General features: G+C 34.9%; 1 protein-coding gene across 1 annotated transcript in view; it reads left to right on the top strand.

Annotated features, from left to right (window-relative positions):
- CARPA (Carbonic anhydrase-related protein A) overlaps positions 1–18,981 on the top strand; it is a 799,359-nt gene extending 780,378 nt beyond the window's left edge. The window contains exon 10 of the mRNA XM_081737978.1: positions 15,483–18,981. Coding sequence (XP_081594104.1) covers positions 15,483–15,529 — 47 coding nt within the window. The 3' untranslated portion in view covers positions 15,530–18,981. The remainder of the gene's footprint in view (positions 1–15,482) is intronic.
- The last annotated feature ends 328 nt before the right edge of the window (positions 18,982–19,309 follow it).

Below are 19,309 nucleotides of genomic sequence, written 5' to 3'. Positions count from 1 at the left end.
GGACGTTGAACTAAAAAAATATATGCAAATTTTTATAGGGAGAAATCCCCCCTAACATGTCTGGATAAAACACTGTTGTAATGCATTCAAGATTCTCCCACATTTAACCCAATCTGGGAGATCGTGATCCAACTAGACGAGCGGGAATGATATGTGAATGGTTTTTTTTTATTTATTAATATTGAACACATTAGCATTTCCACAACTCGATCATTTCGACAGAAATATTCGCGAATGAAGCTACTTACATAGTAGTGTTCATATTTTGAGAGAAATTTCTGTACTCTTGGGAAATTCGTAAATAAATTTAGCAAAAAAGGGAAAAATCTTTTTTGATGAAACGTAAAAATCCGGAGAATTTCTCGCGCATGTACTATTATATTGGTTCTCCAACAAAATTGTTTAAACTTTCCTTTGTTCTTCATAAATGAATCAATACAATAGCAATAATACGTGTGTATGTGTTCAAATTAGCATAATTTATACCCATTCTTGACTGGGTGTTGTTTTGTAAAAAATAGAAAAGTGAAGGTAAGAGTAAAAGAAATAGAGCAAAAAAGCAAATGTTGGCACTTCGTTTAATGTAGCTAAATTAATCTTATCACATAATTTCTGTAATAGGAATTGGACACTCAACAAACTAGGGAAAGTCCGATAAGAAAAGGGAAAATTTTATGTCAGACGAGGGAAATTCTCTTCAGGAAACCTACGAACACTGACATAGAATAAATTCTATAAGTAAACACTAAGGACGTTATACAGAGTCGTTTTGACGTATGATTAGCGTCATACTAAAAGCCTGACTACTGCTGGAAACATATGCTAATCGAGCTCTTTAGTATGGCACTAATCAAGCTGCAGAACGACTCTGCATAAGGCCTTAAACGTTTATTCGCAGTTGGGATTCAGTATAAGTACCATACATGGTTTGCAAAGTTGATTTAAAATGAATTGCATAGAGATGTAATTTTAAAAGCAGAATATCGAGAAATTATATTAATTTTACAGCTGAAAAAGAAACAATCGAAATAAGGTCAAACGAAAAAGGAAGCAATAATAGACTTTATTGGAAAATACCGTCCGACTAGTTGGTACAAGAGACATAATATATAGTTAAACAATATGAGACTCCTTAATCTGGAATTGACCGATTAACTGGTAACGACTATTGTTAAAACCAAAGCAAGGCCATTGTTGTGTGCTTTTCAAATGTAGTTGAACCGTGGAGAAGAGTTTTGGTGGAGTTGCACCGAAACAATTCTCATTTTGATTGTTATCGTCGTAATTGAGAACAAGGAGAAAGGCCGAGAGATAAAATGCGAACATAGTAATTATTGGTCGTTGTTTTACGTCAAAAGATGCCTCCATTTTGAATCCTCCTACGATAAACTTGTGATATATAGCGAACGTACACGCTAACTGCTATCTAACATTATCTAACATGCTTACTCAATGCAAATCTTCAACTAGGCCTTTTACCTTCGGGGAAATACAAGTAATTATGATTTTCTTTTAAGTAGACGGTAGTAAATTTAAATTTTTCCAAGAACTACTCTGTAATTAACAATATAAGAAGAAAATTGACCAAATACGTAAATTAGTAATTAAAAACTAGCCAGAAATAGGAAGTTACTGTCTTGTGTAGCTTTTCTTTTCAAAAAAAAAAAAAAAAAAAAAAAAACTTCAGTGTTCATATTTTAAACGGTTTTCACGTATCCAGTGCAGCCGGGAAAGGAGTTTTAGAATTCTCGCTTGGCATTTAAGAGGTTTCATAACGGAAAAATTAAAATACCGCTAATTTTACAGTAATTATGTGATATCTTCAAATAGATAAATGATAATCAAAAAATGAAACAAGAGCTCGCTAAACAAAATTATTTTACATGAGATACCGTTATTACAACACACTTATCTGCTTTCGATTTCCAGCCATTTAGAAAAACGGCATTTATTTTCGCGTTTCTAAATGGCTGCAAACGAAAAGTTACTAGGTGACTCATGATAACAGTACCTCATGCAAAATAATATTGTCTAGCGCGCTCTTGTTCCACATTTCGATTATATTTTATCTATTTGAAGATATCACATAATCACTGTAAAATTAGCGGTATCTTAATTTCGCAGTGATTAGGCCTCTTAAACCAGTAATGCCAAACATCTTAGCACAGTTAAACATCGAAAATTTCCTGAAGATTATATATATACGATATATAAACTTTTCCTGAAACTAACAGATAAAAATGTTAGGAGACATGAAATATAGGATCCGATCCAAATCATATCTGTAGATAAAATTATTTAACACACACTTCCCCAACTTACTTCATGTCACGACCTTCTTTTACCACATCCTCTTACCTGCGGATCACATAAGTAATTTTCAGTTTGCAATAAGCTTTATTATTATTATTATTATTATTATTATTATTATTATTATTATTATTATTATTATTATTATTATTATTATTATTATTATTATTATTATTATTATTATTGCTGGTTTCTTTATTTGTTTAATATTTATGCCTATCAAAATAAGAAATTGAAAATAATCTTAGAAAATACATATACTTTTCTCCTCTAACTCTATGGCCTATGGAACTCGGAGATTCAATGCCGCGTTCACAAAACCTCTCCATTGACTTCTGTTCTTGGCCAACTGAATCCACTTTCTAGTTTGTATTCCTATTTCTGCAAGATGTATTTTAATATTGTCTTCCCATTTGCACTCAATTCTTCCTAATGGTCGTTTTCCGATTTTATTTCCGGTTAAAACTTCCTGCTTTCTTCCATTCTCGTTATATGACCTTCCTACCTGAGCCCCCTAAATTTGGTGACGCTAACAATGTTTGGTAACCGGTATAAAGTATGTAGTTCCTCGTTATGAAGTTTCCACCATTCCCATTTCCGTTCTTCTTGGGTCTGAATCTTCGTCTCAGGATTTTACTCTGCATTCAGTCTGCCGTTCTTCTCTCAAAGAAAGCGACCATGTGTCGCAACCATACAGCACAACTGGCACGATTATCGTATACATTTCCGCTACTAAGAGATAATTGCATTTACGTCTCTACCTCCGTTCACGACTGCGATGTATTCCTCTTAAGACCTCCCTAAAAATCTCGTCCTCCAGATTAAGAAATTCCGATATAGGTATAGCATATTTATCATATAATAAAAATGATTTCAAAAATAGTTTCTAATGTAATATTTGTAAATCCTTTATTCCTGATTCCTATGATTTGATATCTATCACCTTTAAGATAAATATTGGGCCGCGGTGGCTCAGTGGTAGAGCGCTCACCTCTGGTGCATGGAGTCCCTGGTTCGATCTCAGCTCGCGCCCAGTAAACCTTGTGGATAAACAATGTGTGCGTAGGTTTTCACGGGATTCTCTCGTTTCCTCACACTTTATTCATTCCACCATTCCATTAGTTTCTCATCATCACCGTCTCCTTTATGTATGGAACTAACTATGAATACCATAATTGTTTGATAGACTACCAGCAACGCTGTTGAGATTAGCTGGTTAGTATAATGCTCAGGATAAAAGCACTAGTCTGTCCGTGGAATACTACTCTAAAATGGGAACTAAATGACTTGTTACTCATTTAGTCTTATTACTAATAATTCATGACTACTTTCACTCAGAACTGGGCTATGTCCTTAAGCATAAAATAACATTTCACATTCATTATAAGATTTTAAAATAAAACATACATAAAAAATCAACTAAACAGAATTTTTCCTAGTTAGTTATTTGTTCCTTAACGGTTTTGATACTTTCCTGAAGGAAGCCACCAATTAACAGCACTTTGCAGAACGATTACGGAAGATGTTCTCTTTTCATCAACTTTTCCAATTTTATCCACCGTTAGCAAAGATTTTTTGAAATTAAAAATCCGTAAAAAGATGTATTAATATGGATCAGGCGCATACCAAGGAATTTTTGTTGGGCGAGTCCAATACTTGAAGTCACTACGTCTATATAGTATTAAACAAAGACGTACACGAAAAGACGGTAAGTAATTGTAGAATACTTTCACCTATGTTTTCAGAAAAAATGACAGAACTAGGTTGATTTTACAAAAAAATGAGTACAGATGAAGTATAAGATTAAATTTTCACGCTACATCAATCGTTTCCCTGTTAAACAGATATAATTTTATTAAGAAAACTAGCAGCGTTCACCCCGCTTCGCTGCGGTCACCCCGGAACGCAATAAACTTTGTTACTTAGATAATTTTTACTTTTTCGCTTTCAAGTGATATGATAAAAACCATAGAAGATTGCAGTAAATGTTAACATTATATCGCCTGTCATTTATGTTAACCCGCCCCGCTTCGCTGCGGTCACCCCGGAACGCAATAAACTTTGTTACTTAGATAATTTTTACTTTTTCGCTTTCAAGTGATATGATAAAAACCATAGTAGATTGCAGTAAATGTTAACATTATATCGCCTGTCATTTATGTTAACCCGCCGAGTGACACGGTAATGCGGGTTGCATATAAATACGTTTATTTTTACCTATGATGAACTAACAAAGGATTTGTACGTTATGGACACTTGAATGGTCAATTATCTCAAGACACTGGTAATTAAAAATTAAAGTGATATGATAAAAACCATCTAGGGTCCAAATCCTAATAACCCCCCAAAAATAAAAGAAATTGGTTCAGCCGTATTAGCGTGATGAGGGAACAAAGGATTTGTGCGTTCTCTTTTATATAATAGATTAGAAAGATTTGATGGGTCCGGGCTCCTTGTATCCATCGTGTGAATGCACCCCTGATGTGCATATATCTACATTAGTTTTAACTTCTATAATAAAACTTTCGCTTCAAACTAGTCCTTCTTCCACTCTGTATACATTGCTTCTAGGTTTACCAGAAACCAGTGGTGGAAATGAAAGAGAACGCGAGAGGACGGAGTTCCCTCAGTAAAATATCAAGGAAGAAAAAGAAAACAGAAGGAAAAAATATTACAATCTCATGAAGATGTGAACATACTATAGGAAGAACTTTAGTCGGTTCTGCACCGAAGTTTGCTTACGCCACCGCCATCCTGGGCTTGTGTTCTTAGTAATGTAGCCTGATCAGATTATGTTCATTAATAATCCTTGCCTTAGTTCTGCAATTTCATTTTCAGCCCTTCCAAGACGTTCTCTTTTTTGAGTCCTAAAAATGGTCAGGGTGAGTTCCCAGAAAGTGGGGAAATGGGCTATTTTTCTGGGGCATAGACGATCGTATTAATTTTGACATTCGTAATAAATAAGATTTTTAATATTTCCGGATTTGGTTTTGTAAACGCTTATGTTATATTATAAAATTGAAAGTGACTATGTTTGTGACTCTTGAACTACTCGACCGATCTCGATCAAATTTTTAACGTAGATGGGCTTTTGGCCTGGGAATCTTTCAATCTATTCACTTTGTCTTTAAAACTTAGGAGAAAGGGAGGACGAGGAAATATAAAAAAAATAAACAAAACTTAATAACTGTTGAACCAAACGACCAATCTTGATCAAATTTTCAACATAGATGAGGTTCGAACCTGGATGTCTTTTTATTTTTTCATTTTGACAGAGCAACGTAGGGAAGGGGAAGGTGGGGAGCTAGAAATCGATATATATATATATATATATAAATGAAATTGACTATGTTTTTGAGTTAATAACTCTTGAATCGCCCGAGCGATTTCGATCAAATTTTCAACATAGATGAGGTTTGAGCCAGCGAAGTTTATTATTTTTTTTTTTTATCATTTCACTTTGTAGAACTTAGGGAGAGGGGAGGGATATAAAAAGAAATAAAACTTAAGAATTTGTTGAACTATCCGACCGATCTCAATGAAATTTTCAACACAGATGAGGTTTGGTCCTCGAATGATTTTCATCATTTCACTTTGACAGTGCAACGTAGGGGAGGGAGGGGGACGGGGGAGGCGTATCTTATATATAAAAGAGAACGTACAAATCCTTTGTTCCCTCATCACGCTAATACGGCTGAACCAATTTCTTTTATTTTTGGGGGGTTATTAGGATTTGGACCCTAGATGGTTTTTATCATATCACTTTAATTTTTAATTACCAGTGTCTTGAGATAATTGACCATTCAAGTGTCCATAACGTACAAATCCTTTGTTAGTTCATCATAGGTAAAAATAAACGTATTTATATGCAACCCGCATGACCGTGTCACTCGGCGGGTTAACATAAATGACAGGCGATATAATGTTAACATTTACTGCAAGCATATTTCACGGGTATTAAACACATGAGATATGGAGTTGTGCATTTAAATTTTCATTTCAACCCAGCGAAGCGGGTAATATATGCTAGTTAAAAAATGAAAATGTAAGTGATTGTCTTTGTGACTTCATCACTCTTAAACCATCTGAAGAATGTCGATCAAATTTTCAACATAGATGAGATTCAGACCTAATATGGTGTTTATCTTAGCACTTTGACGATGCAACTTCGGGGAGGAGGAGGGGAAGGACATATTTCAAATTGTCGAAAATGACCAATATTAGTGTCGAATCCATAGTTTTGGGAGTCGCTGAGAAAAACAGTGACACTTCCGATCCCGTTTACATCCAAATTCAGACCCGAAACTTAGGGGGGAAGGAGATATATAAAAGTAATCGAGAGTGACTGATATCAATGAGAGCTTTAGTAATAGTAAAAAGTGACTAACTAACTCAACAATTACTATTTTTTCTTAATTTAGCCCAGCGAAGCGGGTAATTGATCCTAGTAAAAGTAATTAATGAACTTAAAATGTCAGTAAAAAAGAAAAAAACTCGTAACGAAGGCTTAACTAAAATTAAAATTAACTAGAATAGTTGAAATGTCTCATTTTAAATAATATTTTCTTGACATGGGCGTTATTTCGGTGGCAATTGTCTAATTTTAAGGGAAAACTATTTTATTCAACAGTATTGTATTATATTCATGAAAATACATGAAATGCTACTTCCTATCCATGGAGAACTCTCACCTTCCCAATCAAATTGTAAAATGATGCTGCTGCTTCTCGCTTTGCCATTAACAGATTTAGCGAGCAATATAAATATTTTATTGAAATCCAACAGCGAGTTTTTTTTTTAATTTTTATTTTTTTTTTAGAGTCTGTCATTTGGTAATCCTAATTACTTCCATTCTTCGAAAGATCATAGAAGACTTGCTTCGTTGAGGGTATTATTAAATATGGCTTAAGAATATTACTTTATCAAACCGATCAACTTAACTCAAAACGCCATTTTTTCTTTATTATTTTTGATTCGGAGTATTAAGGAAAAATATAATCTTTGAGTTTAACGTCCCACGATTATGACCTTTAGACTAAGGGAAACAAATGATTAAGGCAAGTGGATGATGATGGAAGACTTTGTGAAATGATAATATGGTTGGAAACAGCAGTATCCCGGGAAAACACACGAACATGCTATTGTTCACCACAATTGTAGTTGGCTGGGGATCGAAGCAAAGACCCCAAATTACCAGAGGTAAGCTTCTACCACTGTCTCACTGTAGCAGATAAAGTACTTAAAGAGTTGAGTTGATTTTGAGTTTAACGTCCATTTTCAGCAGCGAGGCTATATGAGACGTGGGATCTACTGATTAACGTGGAATCCGAACCACATGAGCTCCCACCGGAAATCGAACCCGGGTCTCCCGCGCCAAAGGCGCCTACGCTAACCGCTTAGCCACGGAGGAGCTCAAAGTACTTAAAGAATTTGTTTAAGAACTAATTAATTATTCGTTTTGAAATCGTGATGTACTTAACGCAATAGTTATTGTAAAACGTATCTCGATATTGGGAAGAGTCCTCGAGTGAAAATAAAGGTGAATAGACCCGTTCCCCAACTTAAGTAAAAGAAGATATGCTGGTGATTGAAACCGTACAATCCGATTTGAATGTAAATATGTTGTCAACTACACGATTATAACTTCCACGTTCCTATTTCTTATTTTCAAACAGTTTGGTTTTCCAAAACTACTTTATAAATTTATCCTGTCTTTTTGTGTGTCCGTCAAGTAAATAAAGAATAACCTCAACAAGTACTTGATGGTGTATCATAAATTCTTCTGGTGAAGATGTAAATGGTTCAAAGTTACGTAACAAATTCGTTGATAGAGGTAAAATTCAAACCAGAAGTTTTAGAAATCAACCACTACTCGTTATAAAGTTAGTAGATAGCGAGAAGTGATTTTCTAGAATGTATTAAGCGTTCCGAGAATACGTTTAATCCAGATCCTTAATTCTCTACTAAGTAAACACTTCCCTCTTATGATTCCGGAATAGCGGAATGCGACATATATCCTGAAAGAGCTAGTCCTAATTACGATGCAGATTCCCAGCGTCAGTCAGCAATGATTTCAGGAGAGTATGGGTCTGTAAAGTTATAAGAATCCATAGGAAATATAACGTCTAGGCATTTCCTTGACGTCTCTTTCTGCTAACCTTATGTAATATACTACACAGTAACCATAGTATCTATAAAACACGCGAGGCAAGTGGAAGATAGAATTCAAACAGATATCAAGACTGAATGTTGTTTAAATCAAAGGATTGTTGTTGAAGGCACGTTGGAAATATTTAATCAAGTTTCTGAACCTGGAAGCGCTGAACTGATGGATCGTGAACGATTTTAATACCAGGAAGTGGTCACGGTGGCAGATGTTCACATCACTTATGAATACCAGTGTGTCAGTTACGTAGCAGGTAAATGACTTGTACTGCCTGAAGAAGTGTGCATCAAATGGTAGAATCTTTCCTGTAAATTCTCCAGAAATCAACTTCTTCTTGAAATCAATATCTGGGGATTTAAGGTTATTTTTATTTCGTTCTATTTCTTTTTGATTTCTTTTTTCCATATGCGGCCGAAGGTAACTGGTATCCATATTGGGATCACCCTGGTACTTCAGACTCTTGTGACACGACTTCATCTACAGCGTTACACTATATTCAAGTTAACAAGAAAATATCTACACATATTTCCTGTGGATTCTTATGTTAACTTTACAAGCCCATAACTCCCAAACGCATTGCTCACTGACACTGACAATCCATATGCATCTTATTTAGGACAGACTCTTTCAGGATATGTGTCGCATTCCGCCATTCCAGATTCAAAGGAGCGAAGTGTTACTTGTAAGATCGGAAGTGGTAGAAAACCACTACGATTTCCGGTTTCAATATTAATCTACTGCTGCTAAACAATATTAACAGACTTCAGCAAAAGCACTAAAAAAATAGAAAATAAAATGCTAAAAAGTAGAAAATAATAATAATAATAATAATAATAATAATAATAATAATAATAATAATGCGCTTAAAAGCAAAAAAAAATATAATTCATTACTATTATCTATATAAAAATTGAAGTTTTTGTCAAGCCAAACAAATTAATATCTCATAAAATTACCATCAAGACTAATTCTATTGCATATTAGACATTTGTTTCGCTTGGCACAGGTTTCAATTTTTCTATAGGTAATGGCAATGAAGTATTTTCTGCTTTTAATAGCTTTACTATTATTGTTTTCTGCCTTTTAGCGCTTTTACTATTTTCTACTAGAAAAAACAATTTTTAATTGACTTCAGCAAAAGCATTAAAAGGAAGAAAATGATAAAGTACTTAAAAGTAGAAAATAATAATAATAAAGCTCTTAAAAGCAGAAAATAATTGATTACCTTTATCTATAAAAAAACGAATTGAAGTTTCTGCCATGCCAAGTAAATTAATGCTTCATAAAATTACCAACGAAACTAATTCCGTATTAGACATTGGTTTGTCTTGCCATATGCTTATTTTTCTTACATATAGATAAAGGCAATGAAGTATTTTCTGCTTTTAATCAATGCGTTACTATTGTTTTCTGATTCTTAGCACTTTTACTATTTTCTACGTTTCAACACTTTTGTTGAAGTCAGTTAATATTATTTTTAAAGTTAGTAGTGTATAATAGAATACACATTTAGTTATTGATAAAATTAAGCAATTTACTACATATTACTTATTTACATATTTTTGCAGTGTATGCTACCTGTGATTATGTATGAAATATGATATTACTCAAATACACTCTACAACTCTGTAGGCATACTCTCGTTCTTTCGATGAACTTTTTCATAACTTTTTGGCATACTTGCACCCCTATGTCTGAAATTACACATTGAATCTTGGTCGTGAGATCTGGAAGTGGTCGTGGTTTGTTGGCGTACACACGAGATATCAAACACTCCCACAGAAAGAAATCACATGGTATCGAATCACAAAATGTGGCTGGCCAATTCACGTTACCGTTGCGAAAACTCACTTGGCCAGAGATCCTCTGTCGTAACATGTCCATATAGTTCCTATCCGTACAGAAAACAGATGATGATCATGCACTATTTGCTGTTCCGTGACTACTAATTACAAGAGATGAAATTATGTAACGTTCAGTGCTGCCAACTTACTAGAACAGGAATGGCGGGCATTTTAAAAGTTGCGTTTTTTGTAGAACCCCCTTTATAATTGACAAAACTTCAGTATACTGTAGCGTAAAATATTAATTTACTACATTATTGAGAAACGCTCTTTTTTTTACACCAATCTCAATGCACATAAATGAGTGTTAAGATGTTTGACATTTAACTCCTGCTAAACCGTTGCCCGCATTTTAATATTTTTAATACATGAGTCTAAACTGGTCTAGCTTAAGTTTCCAGGACATTTACGTTACGGAGAAGAAATGGTGTAACTTGGAAAAGCATTCTGAAACGACCGTTGCTAGAGTGCCATTGATAGTTTTCGGAAGCGTTGAAATCTTTGAGTTTTACGTCCCACGGCTATGTCGGCGAGGGTAAAGGAGACAGTGATGATGAGAAATGAATGAAATGCTGGAATTAAGAAAGTGGGAGGAAATGGGAGAACCCCGAGAAAACTCACCCACAGGGTGTTTGTCCACCACAAAATTCACTTGACGCGAGCTGGGATCGAACGAGGGACTCCAAGCACCAGAGGTGAACACTCTACCACCCAGCCACCGCGGTCCCTCGGAATCGTTGAGATGAATAGTTATTCTCCCGTTGCTGTTGAAGTCAACATTCATCCCCCTTCAGTTTGGGGAAGGAAGGGTAATGGTAGGAATAGAGTAATGTCTTAAAATAATCGAAAACGACCGATTTTAGTGTGCAATTAATTTGTTTATTGGTCATTGAGATGAATAGTGATACTTTCGATGACGCTTAAATCCAAGTTCAGCCTCCATCTGTACTTGTCGGGGCTGGGAAGGGGGGTTTACTATATAAAAATTGAAAACGACCGGTATTAGTATCTAATTCATAGTTTTCATAGTCATTGGGATGAATAGTGACACATACGAAGGCAATTAAGTCCAAATTCTATTCCATGGGTATCCTAAGACGAGAAGAATAAACCTGAATAACTTCCAGGAACGACAATTACCCTTATATTTATAACGTTCGGTTTCTTTTTGGACATACCTCGTATTGTATTTAATTTCGTACTTTTGTCTTCAACATCAAAATATACGAGTAACTATGTAAGAATAAGTATTAACTATATAGCATGTGATTCGGATTATTCGTCAATCATTAATACTTCAGGCTTCTACACCTATATAATTAAATCGAATTACTGATACACACGCGTATATAGTATATTTATTGATTAATTATATACGTATTGCAATTGCCTTCATACGTAAAGGAGATTAGTATTAGCAAAGATTGAATAGCATTAATTATGTAATCATAGTAATTAGTGTTAAATTGATTTCGCTAGTGAAAGTTCCCAGATTTTTTATAAAATTACTAATCTCTTACAAAGGTCCATTGAATAGTGCAAAGGGTAGTCAAATGATAGTATTTAGACTTTGGGGTTAAGTAAGTAGATTTTCTTCTATAGAAACTTGCTTCCTAATACTTTTTAGGATCATGCAGCAAGAATTAAAAGATTGTACTATGTTCGCACGTGTGCTAGTCGTCCCAGGACCGCTTTCATTTCCAAAGAAGACGAAGGAACGAAAAAGAGAGATTGGAGGCCGATATACAATTTAGGGGCCATTTTACGGAAGGGATGAAAGGGAAATGTAAGAGAAAAATGGCTAATATAAGACAAATTTTAGGAACAATTTCCTATCACAGTATTTCTCTCTCTGCAAATACGAGGACAATGCGGAAAAAGCCGCCGTTTCGTTGTCAAAGACGTACACTTGCAGATACATAACTTTTATTATACACTGTAGAAACGTACAACATTACGTTACCTTTCAGTATATTCACCACTCAAATTGAAGCACCTGTCATATTGTTCTACAACGTTTGAAATTCCTTTTGCAAGTAAATCTCCCGTCTGGGAATGAAGCCACATACTAAAACATCGTGAATCACATTTTCACTGTCGAAGCAGTGTGATTAAAACCACTGTATCATGTGCTTCAAGAGAGGTGCAGCCGAGTTCATTGCCTGCACGACTTCATTGCTGGGCACTCACTTCTTTCCGCATCGTACACGTCAGTTCGTCTATCTTTAAACAGGTGACACCATCTACGTATGACACTCTCACTCATTACGTTTGGTCCGTAAACATCACACAATTCCCGATGAATCGCAGCTGCAAAAAGTTTCTTCGCACTTAGAAATTGTGTTACTGCACGCACTTCATATTTGGCGGGGTTTTTCTATTTGAGCGTCCTGGAACCAAGGGCGCCAATTCTAGGGCGGCCAAGAGGGCCCAGGTCCCCCCAAAGATCATGTGGGCCCCCCTAATTTTATTTATGAATATATATAATATTTGGCATAACTTGAATGCAATTTCTATTAAAATCCTCATATATGCCTTCTGCACCTGAATGCCCCCTCCCCCAATTTACAGAAAAATCGGCGCCCTTGCCTGGAACACAACCATCTCCATCTACTGCTCACTATCTATTGAACTATTGCACACAGCGCCACAGAACTGACGTCGCTCTTCCTGGCTATTTTTTACACAAGCGCAAACGGAGGCGATCGAACTAGGGACCCGCGCACTAAAGATAAGCACTCTACCACTGAGTTACCGTGGCCCCCAATATTATTTGAAGATAAATATGAATGCAAACAATGAAAGAAAGTAAAAATAGTATGCAGAAAGATAAATAATTACATTAACGTACTATATAAAGCACAGAACATGGCAGCATCGAGAGTGGAAGCATACTTAAACATACTAGACATGAGTTACCTAACCACTTGCCGTGGGAAAAATCTGCACATCGTGGATATGTATGTAACTTGTTTGTGTATTTGTCAGAAAATCTACAACCATAGACACAATTTGTAGAGCAAATGAAACATGTTTAGGCATTTACATGGTACAGAGTGCGCCACAAAAAATGATACAAGACTGTCATAGAAATTAATAAAATACGTTGTTTTGCAGGTGTATAGGTAGCCCGACTTACGTCATCGAGTGAATAATTACGTATGGTTTCAATTCCTCTCCCTCTCCCCTTACCTTATCTAAAGTAGTCTTCATCAGTTCATTTTTGCTATGCTGTACTATACTCCTTCCATTCAAAGAGAAATTCGCCTGGAGCGATTTCTGAATCGAGTATTGCAATATGTCCATCAGACTTACACTTAACTAAGTGTAAAATGATTCTGTCACGATTCAAAAGCTATTTCCGAACAAAGCAGATTTGTTCTCTAAAAACAATGTTACCTGGAATATACAGTACAGTAAAGAAGAAGCTTAAGTTGTTGTCCACAGTTACTAAATGAATGTATATATATAATCAAAGATACGAGTGAAAAATCGCTTCTAAATTTGTCTAAATTGCTTCATTTGTATCAAGGGTGATAAACTTAGACAGTTTGGTAACAAATTCGTTCTGGGTCATTAAAGAAAAATGTTTCGTTCCACCGTGGGTAGAGTTTAGTTTACTCGCCTCCGGTATAGGGACCCTGATTCAATTACTCTTGGGTGCGCATCTAGTTAAGATTTCACATAAAGGTACTAGGTTCCTTTTCATATCTTCTTGCTGAAAAGGAACAGAAAAATCTTTTAAAAGAGCCAACAATTTTTACCAGTTGTGTTCGTCTCAAGATGTCTGTTTCATTCGTTTACTCGTAAATGCATTTTTAAAGAATAAATAAAACTTTTGCCACAAAATATTCACTTAGCTTTAAAAATGTCTTTATTTTTGCATGTTTCCTTTCTTCAAGGACTGCAAATCACATCAACCAAGAAGGATGCTCTTGGCGAAATTTATAGAAATTGTCAATAACGGAACTAGGTATTCCGGAGTCCAAAGTTTGTAATACGGACCCAAAACCTCAAACATACAAAATAACATTCGTATGGTCATATCGTGCATTAAAAATACGAACCTTTAGTATAAAATCAGAGTTTTATCTCTAGACAGCATATGAAGCCTAGCTACGCCTCTGGTTCTGTGTTGAACTTATTTACTTAAGAACCACTAAAAGAAATTAGTGTTTTTTCAATAATTAACTTACTTTCTTTCTCAGTAATTACACGCAAATGCTCATACAGTTATCTAGTACTTTTGATGTTTGTTGTATCTCGTTGACTATTATATATGCATATTTTTAATTTCTGATTTACTGACTTTTGTGTTTGTTTCCTGTTGGAAATGCTTAAATATCTGGAGCCTACAACAGCAAACCTATAAGGAGTCATGATGGTTAATTTGTAAAGAGCTTATATGTTGTTCCAAGAGCGCGATAGTTCTGAAATGTCAATTTAGAAGGAATGTGCTATTTAAGAACCGTATATACGACACAGAGTCCATTATATACAGCAAAGCGAAAGTTATCTGATCATTGGTAATTTATTTATATTACTATTAGATTCAATAGAGACACGAACACACTAAGATTGAGAACGGTTAAATTTATTCATGTTTTTCAGACGAACTCGAAGCCCTATAGGCCACCATATCTTTCATGACGTAGTGACATTTAGTAAAGTGTGAACGTGAGCTTTTTGGTTACAAGTGTTATATTTTAGCAAACTTCCTTTCCGTGAATGCAATGAAAGAACGATCTAGACTAGGAGTATCTTCAAGATTATTTGTTATTCCCTCTTTGAACTTGTCAGCCCGCTCATAAACTTTTGTTCTACTCATACAGATATCACGGTATTGAACAAACTGCCATGTGACGACGAATTTCTATCGTTCCCACGCTTCATTCAACAGAAATCTAATGACCACTATGACCGCTTGGAACAACTCTATAAGGATTCTGTCATCTTGTTTCACTATTTCCTTGCGTCGTGTGCATGATGCATGCGTGCCAGCTCCAGCTATGATTAACTCTAGAATGTCACCACAAAATAACCAACATATAACTATTTTATATTTTCTACACATCTTTTTCTGAATAGGGCTTGTATTATGAATGTAATTGTGTTATTTGAATCAGTAATTTAATGGCTTGTTTTTTCTCTCTTGTTTTCAGCAAACACGTGGAACGAGGCAGCCGATAAGTCACCCCTACTACAGTGACTTTTCTTCGGTGGACCATCTTGAACCATGCATGACTCAGGGACGCCCCCACGTGGCACAAGCAATACTCGGAGAAGTGTTAACATTCATTCCCTCCAGCGATCAAACTGGGCAGAAAATAATAATAATAATAATAGTAATAAACATAACTGAAAAAGACAACTTCCTGTCTTTTGTTAATTAAGTTAGAAAGAAACAAAATCAGTTCCTCCTTGGCAAAGAAAAGAAATCATAATAAATGTAACGAATTATTATTAATAATAATTGCTATTTTGGGATACATGAGCATTTAGCATACTATGTATATAAATATATCAAAGTTATATATATAAAATGATATAGGATATTAGTGCATATGTTTGCGTGACTTTATGTGAGTGAGAGATATGATAAATCTAGCGTGTGTCTGTGCGTTAATTTTATGTATTGTGACAGGATTCACAAACAAAGAAAATTATTGGTTATCGCTAATGTTGCTGTGACAAATGTGATTGGATGTCGCTAGTGGCGCCTCAGTGCTATCTTGTTTTCTAGTGGACCCTTCTTGATATATAAATATGCTCTGAACGTCCACACCTGTAAAGTTGAAAACCAAGCATGAACAATGAAAGTACGTATATCTAAACGTGTGTACTGTAAAAAAAAATCTATTTAAAAATGTGTTTTAATATAGACTGATAGTTGAATTATAAGATAAAAAAGGTATGAAGTGTTTTATTACTACAAGAAAATTGAAAAAAAAAAGTGTATTGCAGTGTTATGTTTAAATCCTCCCCGAAAAAGTAGTCCAATATACCAACACGAAATTAAACGGAGATTTAGTAGTTGTATTGTAAAAAGGGGAAATTCGAAACAAATGTTTAAAAAAATATATATATGATTTTTTGAGCACAAGCACTTTATAAAATTAAAACGCAGTAAGCATGACATAATGTTGATTCTAGTGGATTATACAACTTGCTTCCAGCACATGTGACCAACATATATATCTAGATATCTATGAAAAATAAATATATACCCTGCTATATCTAAGTAATAAATCCATTACACATTTAAAAGCAAAAGTGGACAATATTCTATTGTGTCAATTTCAGCTTTGAAGATAAACAAAATATGGATAGTTCACTAAAATTAAAAGAAGAAAACTAAACCAGGACTAACTAGTAGATAAAAAGAGACATAAGTAAGCAATATGATTGTCGCCTTCTCCAGTGCTTTTAAATGAATTTATTGTGTAACTGTTCTGTTTATTTTTAATAGAACTGCAAAGGTATATACAAAAATGCCTCAGTTGATTTTTATTCTGTAGTTTAATCCTGTGCTACCACTTTTACTCATGGATGCAAATGAAGGCGAGACTAGGGGATGTTTAACCTCAAAACAATCAAATTGTTATATTTTATTAATGTTTCTTGCCGAGTTCCCTTTGGTTATTTTTCTTTTTAGCCTCGCTGCTGAAGGGGACGTTAAACTCAAAATCATCTCAACTCAGATTGATATTTTATTAAATGTTTCTTGCCTTTTGCTCTACCAGATTGGTTCAGCTGTTTCAGTCCATGTCTGAAATGCCATTAATGTTTTAACTCATTGCTTGGATAATCATTATTGGCATAATAGTTTGGAAAGTAACTGATCTTTCTGGCTCTTTAAAATTTATTTTTATGTCCTATCAAGTAACAAGGTGTGATCAAAACGTGCGGTGAATGTAGTTGCATATTGTCATCTATCGATGTTGCATGCATTTCAACTAGTAAGCACAGTAGCCCAAACCTTTTGTAAAGTCGGTGTCGAATTTGAACGAGTTGTGATATATTAGCAGTGTTCGTAGTTTGAGGGAAATTTCCCTAATCTAGGGAAATTTCATAAGTAAATTTAGAAAAGGGAAAAAGGGAATTTTTTAGATAAAACACGAAAAATCCAGGGAAATTCTCGCGCTGACAGCTTGATCAACATAAATGCGTAAATGTTTCTTTGTTCTTCAGATATAAAGCAAAACAATAGCAGTAGTTTGTGTTAGTTTCGTGTGTGTTTGTTCAGAGTATCATAATTTGCCTCAATTATGCAAATTATTGTGGGTTGGATATATTTGTGTATTTTTGTTTAATAAAAGTGAATTGAAAACGTAAAAAGATACAAGCCAAAATCAAATAAATGAAAGAAATTAGGTAAATTAGGTTGGCACTTTCATTAGTATAGGAAAATTAATCTTAATCACATAACTTGTGGCATAGGAATTGGAATCTCAACATACTAGGGAAAATTTGATTAGAAAAGGGAAAATTTTGTGTCAGTCGAGGGAAATTTTCTAAAGAAAATCTACGAACACTGTATGTTGGTTGGCTTCCAGAGACAAAAGAGCGAGGACGTGTTAAGAGTGTCTGTCGCGCGCCAAGTTTTGATCTAAGCTGCTACAAAGTATCAAAGAAGCTCAAGAAATGTCAGAATCAGAGTATGACAATCAAGTGGTGACATTGAAGATTGTTTGCAAGTGGTATAAGCGATTCAAAAGCGGCAAGGAGTCGGTTGAAAACGAACAACAATCGAGTCGTCCTTCGACGTCAACAATAGATGAAAACGTGCTAAACGTGGCACAAATGATTTGTTCAAACAGCCGAATGACTATTCGATTTGTTCAAACAGCCGAATGACTATTCGATTTGTTCAAACAGCCGAATGACTATTCGATTTGTTCAAACAGCCGAATGACTATTCGATTTGTTCAAACAGCCGAATGACTATTCGATTTGTTCAAACAGCCGAATGACTATTCGATTTGTTCAAACAGCCGAATGACTATTCGAGAGCTTTCGAAGAACGAAACATCTCGTATGTGTCCGTGAAAAGCACTTAACCGCCGATTAAATGGACAAATGTGTTCCTTCTTCACTACGGAAACGCACCTTGTCACATCTTGCTTTTGATCCGTGAGTTTTGGGCAGAAAAAATATTTCCGTCTGTCCACATTTGCTGTGCTCTCCACATGTAGCACCATACGACTTCTGGCTCTTTCCAAAATTTAAAACCGTGTTTAATGAAACGTTTTGACACTATTTCTGACGTTAAGAGGGCCACGATAGAGTAGCTGAACGCCTTTCTAAAGGAAGCCTTTCAGAAATGCTTTCAGTCATGGATTCAACGTTGCGAGTTCAAGTGCATTGCTAGCGAAGGACAGTACTTTTCAGGTGATTAAATCAAATTCCATGTAAGCTTATTACTTAGTTTCTAATAAAATTATTCACTGTATTTTTTTATCACACCTCGTATATATATATGAAGGGGTTAGGTAAGAACAAACATTGTTAACAATATATAATTCATTATTTACAGTTTTTTTTTTTTACTATGACACTATAGTCGTCTAGAAGGGATATAAAGAGACTTTCGTGAATTTCTGAAACATTCTTTCTGTAATTTCACTAAATGAATAATTGTTCCTCCATGCAAACCTGAGCCTTCCATAATTAATTATCCCGCATGTCTGAACCGTTCTGTGCCGCTCTCTTACTTTATTTTTCAATATATTGTATACCTCATTCAACTGTTATTATTTGTCAGCGAGACTAGACACAAATCATTTACATTGTAGTACTTACAAATCTTAGATAAATTTCACTCATTTCTTTCAATTATGTATCCCTCGGACTCTCTTGACATGTTGTGGAGAACGAAAAAAGGTGACTACGTAGGAAAGTCGAAGTGAAAGTTTTGGATGACCTCAGCATCTGTAGAAGACTCCGGAGAGTATACCATTATTTTACACTTTCGTTTTACTTTAACCAG

Source organism: Thermobia domestica, chromosome 14 (assembly GCF_964235325.1).
Source record: "Thermobia domestica chromosome 14, izTheDome1.hap1.1, whole genome shotgun sequence".
NCBI lineage: Eukaryota > Metazoa > Arthropoda > Insecta > Zygentoma > Lepismatidae > Thermobia > Thermobia domestica.
Note: the sequence above shows the minus strand (reverse complement) of the source record. Positions and strands in the feature narration are given on the sequence as shown.